Source organism: Propithecus coquereli, unplaced genomic scaffold, assembly GCF_000956105.1.
Source record: "Propithecus coquereli isolate 6110/MARCELLA unplaced genomic scaffold, Pcoq_1.0 Scaffold193, whole genome shotgun sequence".
NCBI lineage: Eukaryota > Metazoa > Chordata > Mammalia > Primates > Indriidae > Propithecus > Propithecus coquereli.
The window spans coordinates 2010989-2025814 of record NW_012144190.1 but is presented as its reverse complement, the minus strand read 5'-3'; the positions used below and the strand labels follow the sequence as shown (position 1 = coordinate 2025814).

At 53.8% G+C, this 14826-nt stretch overlaps 1 protein-coding gene across 1 annotated transcript in view; it reads left to right on the top strand.

Annotated features, from left to right (window-relative positions):
* The window catches only part of MYH14 (myosin, heavy chain 14, non-muscle), an 89143-nt gene that overhangs the window by 50811 nt on the left and 23506 nt on the right, over window positions 1-14826 (top strand). The window contains 11 exon segments of the mRNA XM_012643149.1: window positions 183-314; window positions 1216-1422; window positions 2827-2964; window positions 5130-5253; window positions 5971-6142; window positions 7830-8042; window positions 8576-8720; window positions 9306-9512; window positions 13030-13134; window positions 13227-13379; window positions 14297-14545. Of these exon segments, the coding sequence (XP_012498603.1) occupies window positions 183-314; window positions 1216-1422; window positions 2827-2964; window positions 5130-5253; window positions 5971-6142; window positions 7830-8042; window positions 8576-8720; window positions 9306-9512; window positions 13030-13134; window positions 13227-13379; window positions 14297-14545 (1845 nt within the window).

Genomic DNA, 14826 nt, shown 5'->3' with positions numbered 1-14826 from the left:
TTTAATTCGAAAGCCTGGGAAGCAGAGACTGTTGTCAAGACGAAGCCACACGACTAGTAGGTGGAGTTGGGATTTGAACCCAAGAACTGGGGCCCCACTGGGAGTGTGAGGTCTTAGCCTCTGGGCCAGGCTGTCCCCCAACTTGGGAGCTTGCGATTCCACCACCCGTCACCTTCCTCTAGGTGAAGCCACTGCTGCAGGTGACGCGGCAGGACGAGGTGCTGCAGGCGCGGGCCCAGGAGCTACAGAAAGTGCAGGAGTTGCAGCAGCAGAGCGCCCGCGAAGTGGGCGAGCTCCAGGGCCGCGTGGCGCAGGTGAGGGGTGGAGCCAGGGCGTGTAGGGGCGGGGCCATGTGGGTGTCGAGTGGTGCCAGGGTGTGTAGGGGCGGGGCCTTGGGTGGAGCCAGGGTGTGAGGGGCGGGGCTTCTGGCCGAGCTAGCCTGTTGTAGGGTGGGGGCGGAGCCAAGGTGTACTGGGGCCGGGCAGGGGTTGGGACTGTTTGATATGGGTCAGGGCCCTGGGGGTGCAGCCAGGGTATGGGCCGGGCGGGGGAACGTGCAGAGCCAGGATGCTCAGGGGCTGGGCTGTGGGATTTGGGGGCAGGACGGGGGCCGGGCTGTGGCAGGGCTGTATTACTTGGGCGGTGGACTTTTAGCTGTTTCCAGTATTTTTGCTATCATAAAACAATGGTGTAGCAAACCTCCTTCTTGAACATTTTTCTGTTGGCTTTTCCTGAATTATTTCCTCTGGTTGAATTTCTAGGCACAGGAGTATTAAATGAAATGTAAGATGGTAGAAAGACCCCCGGGGTTATTTGGAAGCTGGATTAGGAGAGGAGAGGCTGGAGGCTGGGTGGGCAGGGGAGGAGGCTGGAGAGAGTCCAGGTCGGAGAGGACCAGGCCTGACCCTGCTGGGGACAGTGGGGGGGGGGCCAGAGAGGGACAGGGCTGGGGACTGATGGGCTCTGGGAGGTGAGGGAGAGGAAAGCACCCAGGAGTCTGACTCCGCGACTAGGGAGATGCGGGGTCATCCTGAGATGGGGACCTGCAGAGGGGCAGGTTGGGGGACTGCGTGTCCCACCCCTCACTGCTGCCCGAGAGGCCTGGGGTGGGGGGTGGGGCAAAGCAAGTGCAGGAGCAGGAAGGACGCGGTGCTCCATTGCGGGCCACCCTGGGAGCCCTGCCTTGTGACCACTGACCTCCCACCCCGGCCCCAGCTGGAAGAGGAGCGCACCCGCCTGGCAGAGCAATTGCGGGCGGAGGCAGAACTGTGTGCGGAGGCGGAGGAGACGCGGGAGCGGCTCGCAGCCCGCAAGCAGGAGCTGGAGCTGGTGGTGTCCGAGCTGGAGACTCGCATGGGCGAGGAGGAGGAGTGCAGCCGACAGCTGCAAACCGAGAAGAAGAGGCTGCAGCAGCACATACAGGTCTGGCCCCCCACATGCTCACCAGGCCACCCCCAGGGCCCTTCTGTCTACCTTACCTACCTTTGCTTCCACAAACCATGTCTTTTTGGATCATGAAGTTTCAGAAAACTGTTCTAAATGACTTAAGCAAAAACAATATGTTTTTTGGTTCAAATAATGGGAGACTCTAAAATGTGTGAGCTTCAGGTATGGCTGGATCCAGGCGTTCAAGTGATATCTCCAGTACTCTGCCTCTCTCCATGCCCTGGCCTCATTCACAGGCAGGCTGCCCTCTCATGGTTCCCCTTCAAAATCCAGTGTGTGTTTTACACTATAGCACATCTCAATTCAGATGCTAAATTTTCATTGGAAATACTTGATCTGTATTTCTGTTTCCTAACTTCTACAGTTTAAAAAGTTAGACTCACACACCCAAGTTGTTCCAAACATACTTAAAAGCCTTCCAGTGATTGAGTTATTTATTGAAAATTCAGTTATTTATTGAAAATAAATCAAATTAAATACAAGAGAAAATCCAGTTCCTCCGTCATATTTTCCAGAGCTCCGTCGTATTTTAATTGCTTCTACTTCACCCCATTCGTGAGGGAGGGATTTGCCTTAGGGTTATGGGGGCTGAACACACGACACCTGACACCGGACAGATGAGGTTGACAGTAGCTTATTGAATACCACAAATACTTGCAGCCTACGGCAGGCAGACACCATGCCACGGAGGCCACGGAGGCCACAGACAGTGCACACGTGGGCCGTGGGAAACGGGCTTTGTAGTAACGACAGGTGGAGACCAGGATGTGACCACCATGGGAAGATGTGATTGGCTGGTTTCGATAATTCTGTGGGCTGTCAGGGAAACGAAACGTGTTTCTTGGGGATAAGTTGACACTGTGCCTGGTCCCCTTGGTAGGAAGGGTTAATTGGCTAGGGGACTTTATCTGTGGGAGAAAAGTGGGTAGGAGGATTTGCAGTTAGGCCATTCGAGGCCCTCCCACTTGTCCCAAATGTCAAAGCAAGGCAGCGTGAATTATGGGATCTTAATTTCCAGCGTGCCCGTGACTCCGTAGTGGACTGTCCACATGTATATGATCTGTTCACGATGTTTCTTTATGACATATACTCCCTCAGCCCACACACAAGAATGTAATTTCCACAAGGATAAGGATTTTTATGTATCCTCAGTGCCTAAAACAGTGCCTGGTATACATTAGGCACTCAATAAGTGCTTGTCAAGCTAACAAATGAAATGGGAAGACCAGTGAGGGTTTGATCCTCTGCAGCCTCGCCCAGGGTGTGGACCTGTCTGAGCACAAGCCTCGGGGGTCTGTGGACCATCCCTACCTCCAGCCTGCCCCATCAGCCCCCAGCCCCTGGCCTCGGGGTCCTCACTCCTCCCTCTGCCCCCTCCAGGAGCTGGAGACCCACCTGGAGGCTGAGGAGGGGGCGCGGCAGAAGCTGCAGCTGGAGAAGGTGACGACGGAGGCCAAGCTGAAGAAGTTTGAGGAGGACCTGCTGCTGCTGGAGGACCAGAACGCCAAGCTGAGCAAGGTCGGGGCCAAGGGCAGCCGCGGGAGGGGGAAGGGCTGCAGTGGGCCCACATGGCAACAGCAGCCGAATGGCTAACGAGTTGGCGTCCGTGTTGTAGAAGTCAACAGGCGAGAGCTGAACAGCCAATAGAGAAATGGGCGAAGACTATGAACAGGCGGTCCTCCCCAGAGCGAGTGGCAAACAAAAGCGTGAAAAGATAGATAGGCACTGGATCACTAGTTATCAGGGACATGAGAATTACAGTCGCATTTCGTACTCAGCACATTAGCACATATATGTGAGTTGGAGGGCACCGTGAGTCGGTGAGGACACAGAGCCGTGGTGTCCTTCTGTCCTGCTGCTGGAGTATAAGTCGTGTCAGCTGCCTTGGAGAGTGATCTGGCGATCTCTGATAGAGTTGAGGATGGGTGTTCCAAGTGACCCAAGAATTCCACTTGTAGGTGTGTGTCCGAGAGTGACACTGTGCAATATAATAGCCGCTGGCTACCCGTGCCTGTTTAAATATATGATCATTACGCCGGGTGCGGTGGCTCACACCTGTGATCCTAGCGCTCTGGGAGGCGGAGGCAGAAGAATCCCTTGAGCTCAGGAGTTTGAGACCAGCCTGAGCAAGAGCGAGACCCCGTCTCTACTAAAAATGAAAAATTAGCCAGGCCTCCTGATGTGTGCCTGTAGTCCCAGCTACTCGGGAGGCTGAGGCAGGAGGATCGCTTGAGCCCAGGAGTTTGAGGTTGCTGTGAGCTAGGCTGATGCCACGGCACTCTAGCCCCAGCAACAGAGCAAGACTCTGTCTCAATAAATAAATAAATAAACAAACAAACAAATGATAATTAACATAAAATAAAATTGAAAATTTAAGTCCTCGGTCTCACTAGCCATATATCAAGTGCTCAGTAGCCACATGTGGCTAGTGGCTACTGTCTTGGGCAGTGCAGATATAGAACATTTTCATCATTCCAGAAAGTTCTGTCAGATATTGCCACTGTAGATCGCGGTCTTTCTTGACCCTGATGCACAGGAATAAATATATTGTACACTGAGACTCAGTGTAGGTACAAACACACGCACATGTACAACTGGGTCAGGAGTTTCATGAAACACTCTTTCCCTCACTGCACGTGTTAGGTCTTTGGAGCAGTAATGCTGCGTAACAAACATCCCCCAAATCCCAGCAGCTTACGGCAGCAACATTTTCCCCGTGTGTCTCCGGGTGGGCTAGGTTAGCCCAGGCTGGGGCGCACTGTGGGATCAGCAGCAAGTTAGGACCTGCGCTTTTCGTGGTGTGAGTTAGAAGTGCAAAGGCCAGGCCCGACCTCACGAGCACTTTCAAACCCTCTGCTTGCACCACATTCACCAGCATTCCACTGGCCACAACAAGTCACGGGGCCACAGCCAACGTTAATGGGACGGGGACTCACGTTCCACTGATTTTCGTGGGAGACTCTACAAAGCAACATGGCAAAGAGCATAAATGTATGATAATATTACGAAGAGAGAGTGAGGAGTTATGAACAGTGAGCCGGGCTGCCATGCTTGTTGGACATTTTCTATTCTGTTCCGATCCATCCCATTTCATTCTTTTTAAGCATAATGAGAACCCATTTCATTGATTCCAAAACCACGCACAATCTGAAGAGTACCATTCGAGGCCAGCGTTTCTCAAACCCTAGTGTGCCCATGACTCACATGGGGAGTTTGTGAAAATGCAGATTCAGATTCAGCCAGTCTGGGGCGGACACCAAGCGTCTGCATTTCCAGAAAGCTCCTATTTGATGCTAACGCTGCTTGTCCATGCACTGTAATTCGAGTAGCAGCAGGGGCCCGAAATTCACACGCTAACGCAACAGGTGTGCAAGGACGTTCATCGTGGTGTTGTTTGTAATAGCAAATCATGGACTGAAGTTGACCTCCCCGTCCGCCAGGGGCTGGCGGGTTACGAAGGGGTGTAGCTCCAATGGCGGGAGTCACCACGCTGCAGTTACGGGTGGGAACCGGTGCGGGTGGGATGAGTCTATCGACCCCAGCCAGTGGGAGGAAGAGGGAAGGGGTGAGAGGAGCATCAGAGAAGGGTGGGGATGAGGAGGGACCCAGGCGAGAGTGACACCGGGACCTGCAGGTCAGGCAGCGGCGGCCCCTGACCGCGCCCACCTGCCGCCCTCCCTCAGGAGCGGAGGCTGCTAGAGGAGCGTCTGGCCGAGTTCTCATCCCAGGCGGCCGAGGAGGAAGAGAAGGTCAAGAGCCTCAATAAGCTACGACTCAAGTACGAGGCCACGATCGCAGACATGGAGGGTGAGCACCACTCACCCGCTGGGGGCTGCGGGGACCGTGCCTGCCCTGGCGGGGGACCTCGGACCAGCTCCGTGTGCTGTGGGGCCTCAGTGGCCGCGTCCGCTAAATGGGTTAGGAAAGGAGGCTCAGGGCAGACTGAGCGTCCTCCTAGCGCCTAAGTTCTTTGCGATCTCTAATTCCAAGTCTCCCTCCCCGCTTGGCGCCATGGGTCGCTCTCACTGTCTCTCCATCGGACCGTCCCACTGACCGTTTCAGACACACTTTTATCTTTCCATCCCTTGCTGTTGACTTAGAATCAGGAATAGAAAGGAGGGCTGCGCGCGGTGGCTCATACCTGTAATCCTAGCACTCTGGGAGGCCAAGGCAGGAGGACTGCTTGAGGTTAGGAGTTCAAGACCAGCCTGAGCAAGACTGAGACCCCATCTCTACCAAAAATAGAAAAATTAGCCAGGCATAGTGGCGTGCACCTGTAGTTGTGGCCACTCGGGAGGCTGAGGCAGGAGGATCTCTTGAGCCCAGGAGTTGGAGGCTGCAGTGAGCTATGATGATGCCACTGTACTCTACCCAGGCGGCAGAGCAGGACTGTCTCAAAAAAAAAAAGTGGGGCGGGGGAGAGGCTGAGCTGAGCCTTCTGCGAGGCCGGGCCCGTGGTCTCTGTGGAGCGGCTGGGAGTGTGGGTCTGGAGCCCCAGCACGCGGCCCCCATTGCCGCCCCCAGACCGCCTGCGGAAGGAGGAGAAGAGTCGCCAGGAGCTGGAGAAGCTGAAGCGGCGCCTGGATGGGGAGAGCTCGGAGCTGCAGGAGCAGATGGTGGAGCAACAGCAGAGGGCGGAGGAGCTGCGAGGGCAGCTGGGCCGCAAGGAGGAGGAGCTGCAGGCGGCCCTGGCCAGGTGCGGGGCGGGCGGCTGGGGAGGGTGAGCAGCAGGGGGCGCACCGCCTGGCAGCAGCGGGGCTGACCCTGCCCGAGTGGCTCACCCGATGACTGCGGATGAGCCACCTCCCCGCTGAGCCTCAGTGTCTCCTACTGTCTAGTGGAGCCGGCAAGAGTTCCAGGCCCGCCAGGGGCAGGGAAAGCGAAACAAGGCCCTGTGTGTCCAGTAACTTGTATAACGCTCTGTGCACAACAGGAGCAAGAAAACGCTATTTCTTCTCCTCCTGCTCGGCCTCCCCACACCGAACAGCCCAGAACCAGCTGTGATCGGACGAGTGGCCTGGCTGTGTTAGGAATCACAATAATTATATCTGCACTCCTTCACAATAATTGAGCCCTTGCTGTATGCCAGATGTGGCGCTCAGGATTTCAGATGCCTTTTATGCACGGCGCTTCATGCAGTCTGAGACATCCTTGATTACACAGACACAGCTCCAGTTCAGAGATGCCAAAACGTGAAAAAGCATGCGTCTAGAACCAAGGCTGCGTGGTGTGCGTGTGCATGTGCGTGTGCATGTGCGTGCGTGTGTGCGTGGTTCACAACATACATCCTTGAGTCTCACTTCTGGGTTCAAATCCTGGCTCCTCTCCTTTCTGGCCATATGATCTCACCCGAGTGACATCACCTCTCCAGCCTCAGTTTCTTCATCTGTAAAATGGGCATAATTATAGACACTGTTCCCAGGGTTGGTGTGGGGATGAAATCAGAAAGTGTTCATCAAATGCTCTGACACACCCTAAGCCCTCAATAAACACTGGGTGTTTTTGTTACTAATTTTCTTTATTACTATTGTTAATTTTTTTCATTTTTTTCCTTTTGTATTGAGGCGAAATTCACACAAAATTAACCATTTTAAAGTGCGCAATTCAGTGGATTTAGCCCATTCACAGTGTTGTGCAGCCATCACCTCTGTCTAGTTCCAGAACATTTTCACCCAAAAGGAAACCCCGTACCCAGGAAGCAGTCACTCCCTAACCCCCACCCCCAGCCCAGGCAGCCACTAATCTGCTTTCTGTCCAAACAGGATTTGCTGATTGTGCATATATCGTAAAAGTGGAATCGGAGAGCGTGCGGCCTTTTACGCTCTGGTTATCATTTTTATTGCTGTCCTCTCGGTGACCGCTGTGGGGTGCGGCTTTTGTTGTCATGTCTCGCGCAGACCGGGACACCGGGCCGGGCCTGCGCGGCTCCCTGAGCGATGAACCCCCAGTCAGTGCCGTCCCCCGATTCAGCTCCTCTTTGCAATGACACTGCACGGAGGGGCAAGACCCATGTCCCGTCGGGTTGTGAGGAGGGATCTGGCCAGCCCTGCAACTCACTGACCTTGCGACCCGGGCAAGTACCTTCCCCGCTCCGGGCCTCGGCAGCTTCGTTTGGAGGGAGCCGTAAATGAGACAACGCAAGCGAAGGGCTTGCGTGTGGCAGGAGCTCAGTAAGTGTCGCCTATGATTACTGTTGATGTTACTCCCATTTTACAGCTAAGAAAACTGAGGCTGTAAGTACCAGAGTCACATGCCCAATGACAGAGCCGGGATTCGAACCTGGGACTGGCCACCCCCAAGCTCACATCTGGCCTCTCAGCCCCCAGAAATCGCCTCACCCTCGTCTGCCCCTGTACCAACTCCATGGTCCTTGTCCCCCCCAGGGCAGAAGATGAGGGTGGGGCCCGGGCCCAGATGCTCAAATCCCTGCGGGAGGCGCAGGCAGCCCTGGCTGAGGCCCAGGAGGACCTGGACGCCGAGCGCGCGGCCAGGGCCAAGGCAGAGAAGCAGCGCCGGGACCTGGGCGAGGAGCTGGAGGCGCTGCGGGGCGAGCTGGAGGACACGCTGGACTCCACCAACGCGCAACAGGAGCTCCGGTGAGGCCGGCGCCTGGGGCTGGCACGGCCGGGCACGTGCGGGGCGGGAAGAGGGGCTTGGGTGCGAGGTCTCCATCTACGCAGAGGTTTAGTCCTTTAACGGCTGTTATGGATCCAATAAACAAGCCGGAGACAGGGGTGGGTCAGACCCAGCTATTACCCTTGGGAGCACCCAGTCTTGGAGAAGGAAGATTCCGGCAAGGACGGGCCCAATCCCAAGCAAGGGGTGCTCTGATGGGGCGACACAGGCACTGTGGGTGACAAGAGAAGGCCCCTAACCAAGTCTATGGGAGGAGGAGGTCCAGGAAGACTTCCCTGAGGAGGGGCCTTTTGAATAGGGTTTTCAAAGGTACGTAGGAGTTCGCCCTTACAGCCTCAGCCTTCCACAGTGTCACTGCTCAGGTCCCTTGGGGACTGGAGAGTGAGGTCCTCATTTTTGGAGGAAACAGGAAAAGGAAGCAAAGCAGCTCCCCCAAAACGCCCACCTTCCTCTATCAGGAAATTCTGTTTCCCTCTCTTTCTCCCAATAAAAGGTCCAAGAGGGAGCAGGAGGTGACGGAGTTGAAGAAAGCTCTGGAGGAGGAGACGCGTGTCCACGAGGTGGCGGTGCAGGAGCTGAGGCAGCGGCACGGCCAGGCCCTGGGGGAGCTGGCAGAACAGCTGGAGCAGGCCCGGAGGGTGGGTCGGGGCAGGGGGACAGGGTGGAGGGGCCGTGGGCAGGGCAGGGCAGGACACTGGGTTGGAGGAGGTAGCCCTGGCTGGCTCTAGGCCAGCCCATCTCCCTGGGGTTCTTTCCTCACGCATCCACGTCCTCCATCCATCTTTCATTCAGCAGGCATTAATTGAGTGTATACTATGTTCCAAGAATGGTACTGGGGACCCTACTGTGAACAAAACAACCATTACTGCCTTCCCTGGGGGGTCTTGTTGTAGCGGGAGAGGCAGAGAGTAAACACTATAAATGCATTCGTAATGTCTATCGGGGCGGTAAGTGCTGTGGGACCCCAATCAACCCGAAAAGGGGCATCAGGGTACTTGGGAAGGTTGTGATTTTAAGTAAAGAGGCCCCTGAGGGATTCTCTGAGAAGGTGACATCAGAGTAAAAACTGAGGGAGGTGTGGGGAGTGTGAGCCATCTGGGCTTCATGGGGAGGCATATTCCAGGCAGAGGGAACAGCCAGTGCAAAGGCCCTGAGGCAGGAGTGTGTCTGGCCTGGTGGAGGGGTGGCCTCATAAACCTTCGCTCATGTCTTTCCCCCCCCAGGGCAAAGGCGCATGGGAGAAGACCCGGTTGGCCCTGGAGGCCGAGGTGTCCGAGCTGCGGGTGGAACTGAGCAACCTGCAGACTGCCCGTCAGGAGGGTGAGCAGCGGAGGCGCCGCCTGGAGTCACAGCTGCAGGAGGTGCAGGGCCGGGCTGGCGACGGGGAGAGGGCACGAGTGGAGGCTGCTGAGAAGCTGCAGCGAGCCCAGGTGAGTGGGGCAGCGAGGGCAGGGTCTCTGCTGTGTGACCTTGGGTGAAACGCCTGCCCTCTCTGGACTTCCGTTTGGTTTCTATGAACCCGGTTGTCCTGTCCAGCTCTTCCAACATAATCATGTATAAGTGGCTGACATTTAGTGAGCAGGGAATTTATGCCAAACATTCTTCGTAGGAAAGAGCCAATATTGTTCCCATTTTACACAACAGGAAACTGAGGCCCGGAGCAGTACAGCTGATCGACTGAGATCAGAGCTGAAACTTGAACCCAGGCATGCTCTTAACCCTGCCACTTTCCACCCTCTTCTTTTCTGCCTTTGAGTAATTTGTGGTTTGATTAGAAGAGCCCAGTGTGACGATGTGGAACTATAAGAGGATAAATCATTCTGAGGTTACTCAAAGAAAAGTGGTTTTTAAAACTTAATTTTATTCTATTTTTAACTAAATGATCTATACCTGTTCATTATTGAGAATACAAACAAACAAAAAGAACAAAGGGAAGAATGACTTTTAATTCCCCAATTCTTCTCAGAGAAACCACCATTACTGCTTTTCATTTCCAGATTAGAGTATTAATTAGGGTAAAGGTTAAGCTGCTATAACAGAGACCCCAAAATTCATCCACTTCAATAAGACATGTCATTCCTTCTCACGAAGTAGGCTCAGGGTAAACAGTTCAGGCCGGCAGAACACTCTGCTCTATAAGGTCACTCAAGACCCAGGTTCCTTCTGCTTGTTGCTCCACCATCCCCAAGGGTGTTGACCTCATTTTCGGAGCCAAATCTGGGTTGTGGAAACATCTGTGCCCCAGCTCAGAAAGGGGAAAGAGAGGAAGTCACATAATTTGCATATGTTGCTTTGCTTTCATCCCATTGGCCATAACTTAATCACATGACTGCTGCTAGCTGCAAGGGAGGCTGGGAAATGTAGTTTCCAGCTTGTAGCCATGGTCATAGTAATTTGTCACAATGGAAGCAGGGAAGAATGGATGTGGGAGGACAGCTAGAGTCTTCTTCAGGTAGAATCCTGCTACCTGGTACACTGTACCAAGCACTTTACATATTACAAAAATAAAAGCGATATCAAAAGTAGAGCTTAGTGGTTGATAGCATGAGTTCTAGGCAGAGCTATCCTGTAGAGATGTGAATAGTCCACATTTGTGCTGTCCACTACCCATGTGTGGCACTGAGCACTCGAAATGTGGTGAGTGTAACTAAGGAACTGAATTTTTACTTTTATTTCATTTTAATTATTTTAACTTTAAATTTAAATAGCGACACAGAGGTAGTGGCTACCACATTGGACAGAGCCATCACGCCTGGGCTCAGATCTCAGTTCTACCACTTGTAGCTGTGTGATCTTAGACAAATTGCCAACCTTTCTGTGCCTCAGTTTCCCTTTATATAATCTGGGAATAATAGTGATATCTACCCTCATAGGGTCAGTGTGTGAGTTCAATGAGCCAATACTTAGTAAAGCACTTAGAATAGTTCTGGGCGCACAGTGAGTTCTCAAAAATTGTAAAATGGTCCTATTTATTGAGCATCAGGTATATGTCAGTCACTGAGTAAGGCACATTATGTTCATTGTTTCATTTAATCTTCACAGCACCCTTGGGGGGTAGGTCTTGTTGTCATCCCCATTCTAGAGATGAGGAAACTGAGGCTCATAAAGGTAAAAGTCATTCATCTTGGGTCATACAGCCAGGAAGTGCCAGGGCCAGGTCAAAATATAATTTTCAAAAGTTTGAATCATGGCTCTCATACAAAGATATGGTGAATATATGTCAGAGATTTATTTAAAATGTTAGTGAGGGGCCGGGCGCGGTGGCTCACACCTGTAATCCTAGCACTCCGGGAGGCCGAGGCAGGAGGATCATTTGAGCTCAGGAGTTCAAGACCAGCCTGAGTAAGAGCGAGACCCCATCTCTCCTAAAAATAGAAAGAAATTAGCTGGACAACTAAAAGCATATAGAAAAAATTAGCCGGGACATGCCTGTCGTCCCAGCTACTCGAGAGGCTGAGGCATGAGGATCGCTTAAGCCCAGGAGTTTGAGGTTGCTGTGAGCTAGTCTGATGCCACAGCACTCTAGCCTGGGCAACAGAGTGAGACTCTGTCTCAAAAAATAAATAAAATAAAATGTTAATGAGGGACCCAGCAGGATGGCAAAGATGTTCAACAAGAGAGATGAGAGACTGGTGTGTATGTAATTGGCAAAAGAGAAAAGGCTGAAATGAAATGGTGCAGTTAGAGGCAAAACTGGTTAATGTCCTATAGAGCAATAAAGTGTAAGCTTCAGGTTATCTTCTCTACTGGACAGAAATCATTTGCAACATATCAGCCTTCTTCATGTAACTTCACAGTATAAGTGAAAGAGAGTTTTGTTCCCCTGGAGAGTGAGGTGAACCTGAAGTGGGCTTGCTGGATGGTTTTATTCTATGATATCAAAAGGACACATGGTCATCTTGTCCCATTTCCAAGTTTTCAGATGAATTTTCCTACTAGCCAGAATTTGAACTCAACCTTGTTCCCTAAGTGAACCTTGGATAGGGAGAGCAAGAGGCTCAGGGTAAGGCACAAGTACTGGAGACTCTCATCCTACACACATTTATTGAGCACCTACTGTGTGCCAGGCCCTGGGGACACAGCAGGCAATTAAGCAGATGAGATCCCTGCCCTGACGCAGGTAACAGTCTAGGAGGAAGGAAGTATCAACTGCCCACGTCCTGCAGCCGAGACCATGAGGCCAGGAGCCTCACCCAGGGTCACTGCGGTGGTGATATGGGATGGGTGGGCAGGGTAGGGAAGGTGAGGAACAGCTTTATTGAGATATAACTCACATGCCATATAATTCACTCATTTAACGTATACAATTCAATAGATTTTAGGGTATTCGTGGAGTTGTACAACCATCACCACAATCTAATTTTAGACCATTTTCATTACGTAAAAAGAAATCCCACACTCTTTAGCCATCATCCCCCAATTCTCACCCCACCCCACCCAGGCAACCACTGATCTACTTTCCGTCTCGACACATCTCCTATTCTGGAGAGCTTATGTCCGTGGAATCACAATATATGGCCTTCGTGACTGCCACCTTTTGCTTTACGTAATGTTTTCAAGGTCCATTATATCGTAGCACGTTATCAGTGGCTTTCCTTTTTCATGCCAAGTAATTCCCATTGTGTGGGTATAAAACATTCGGTTTGTCCATTCGTCTGTTGATGGGCACTTAGGTTGTTTCCGCTTCTTGGCGACTGTGAATATTCCCGCACAAGTTTCTGCATAGACGTGTGTTTTCGTTGCTCTTGGATACACGCCTGGGAGCGGAATTGCTAAGTCGTATGGAAACTATGTTTAAGCGTTTGGGGAACTGCCAGACTGTTTTCTGCAGTAGCTGTGCCATCTGATGTCCCCACCAGCCGCGTGTGGTGGGGACCTGAGGAGCAGACAGGGTCGCTGGCTGAAAGCCACGACTGGAGGCTTCCTCCCACTGCCCCTTCCCCGCAGGCTGAGCTGGAGAACGTGTCCGGGGCGCTCAGCGAGGCCGAGTCCAGAGCCATCCGGCTGGGCAAGGAGCTGAGCAGCACGGAAGCCCAGCTGCACGACGCTCAGGTGACCCAGCCCGCCCTGCGGCCCCACCGTTCGCTGCCCTCCCCCCTCGTCCTCCTAACCACACGTGACATCGTCGTCCCCTTCCTCCACAGGAGGTGCTGCAGGAAGAGACCAGGGTGAAGTTGGCCTTGGGGTCCCGGGTGCGAGCCCTGGAGGCTGAGCTGGCCGGGCTGCGGGAGCAGCTGGAGGAGGAGGCGGCCGCCAGGGAGCGGGCGGGCCGCGAGCTGCAGACCGCCCAGGCCCAGGTGAGCGGCCCCCAGCAAGGCCTTCTGGAAGGTTCAGTCCCCTCCTGGGCTCCCCAGCCCAGGGACGGCCCCACTGTCCACCTCGTCATAGCGCCATTCTCACCTCCTGGCCCTCCCTCCCTGCCCACAGCCTGTGCCCAGCCCCAGGCTCCTGCCCCTGCCCCTCTGCCCTATCCCTGCTGTCCATTCACACGGCCCAGCCCCAGCTCAGAATCCACTTCGCGTGGAAAAGCCCTTTCATTCTCCCCGCTGTTGGAAGCTCTTCCTAACCACCCTCTCTTTCTCCTCTGTCCCAACTGCGGTCACCTTGGGCTGGGACTGTCTCCGCCCATGAGTCTCCCCACCAGGCTGAGAGCCCTTCAAACCAGAACCCCATCAGATCCAGTTAGATCTGGGTCCCCAGCACAGCCCAACATAGAGCCTGATGCATGATGGGCCCGAGAAATGCCTGTTGAATGAATGAGTGATGATTCATGCTGTAAATATCCTTCAACTGGCAAACTCCTACGCATACGTCACATCTCATCTCAAATGCTCCTCCTCTGGGAAGGCTCTCCTGCGTGTTCTAAACAGATTCTGAGCCCCTGTGTGGATTCCCATGGCTCCTATACTTCTTCTACCTTAGCCTCATCACCCTGCTGTGACACTCAGTCTCCCCCATCAGACTGGGGGTTCCCCAGGGAAGACTCTAGGTCTGATTCATGTCTGGGTCCTGGAGGGAGTCATTTTAATCCCCTGGAAGAGCCAGGGCTCGTAGTACTCACAGCCTCAACCCTACCCTAAGGCAGAAGAAACAGTGGAGTGATCCTTTCCCCCTTGGGCCTCAGTCTCCTCATCTGGGAAATGGGGCATCACCAGCTCACACCTTGGTCACTCATGGCCACGACTGCCACCCACCCTCTCTCTCCTCCCTCCAGCTCTCAGAGTGGCGGCGGCGCCAGGAGGAGGAGGCAGGGGCCCTGGAGGCAGGGGAAGAGGCACGGCGCCGGGCAGCCCGAGAGGCTGAGGCCCTGACCCAACGCCTGGCAGAGAAGACAGAGACGGTGGATCGGCTGGAGCGGGGCCGTCGCCGGCTGCAGCAGGAACTAGACGACGCCACCATGGACCTGGAGCAACAGCGGCAGCTCGTGAGCACTCTGGAGAAGAAGCAGCGCAAGTTCGACCAGGTGGGGCACCTCAGTTTACCCAGCTGGGGGAGCAGCCGGCTAATCTATGCTGCCCGTGGCCTTTGTGGGGAATCGGTAATATACTCTGTCGTATCTGGGAGGCCGAGGCGGGTGGATCGTTTGAGCTCAGGAGTTCGAGACCAGCCTGAGCAAGAGCAAGACCCTGTCTCTACTAAAAAATAGAAGGAAATTAGCTGGACAACTAAAAATATATAGAAAAAATTAGCCGGGCATGGTGGCACATGCCTGTAGTCCCAGCTACTCGGGAGGCTGAGGCAGGA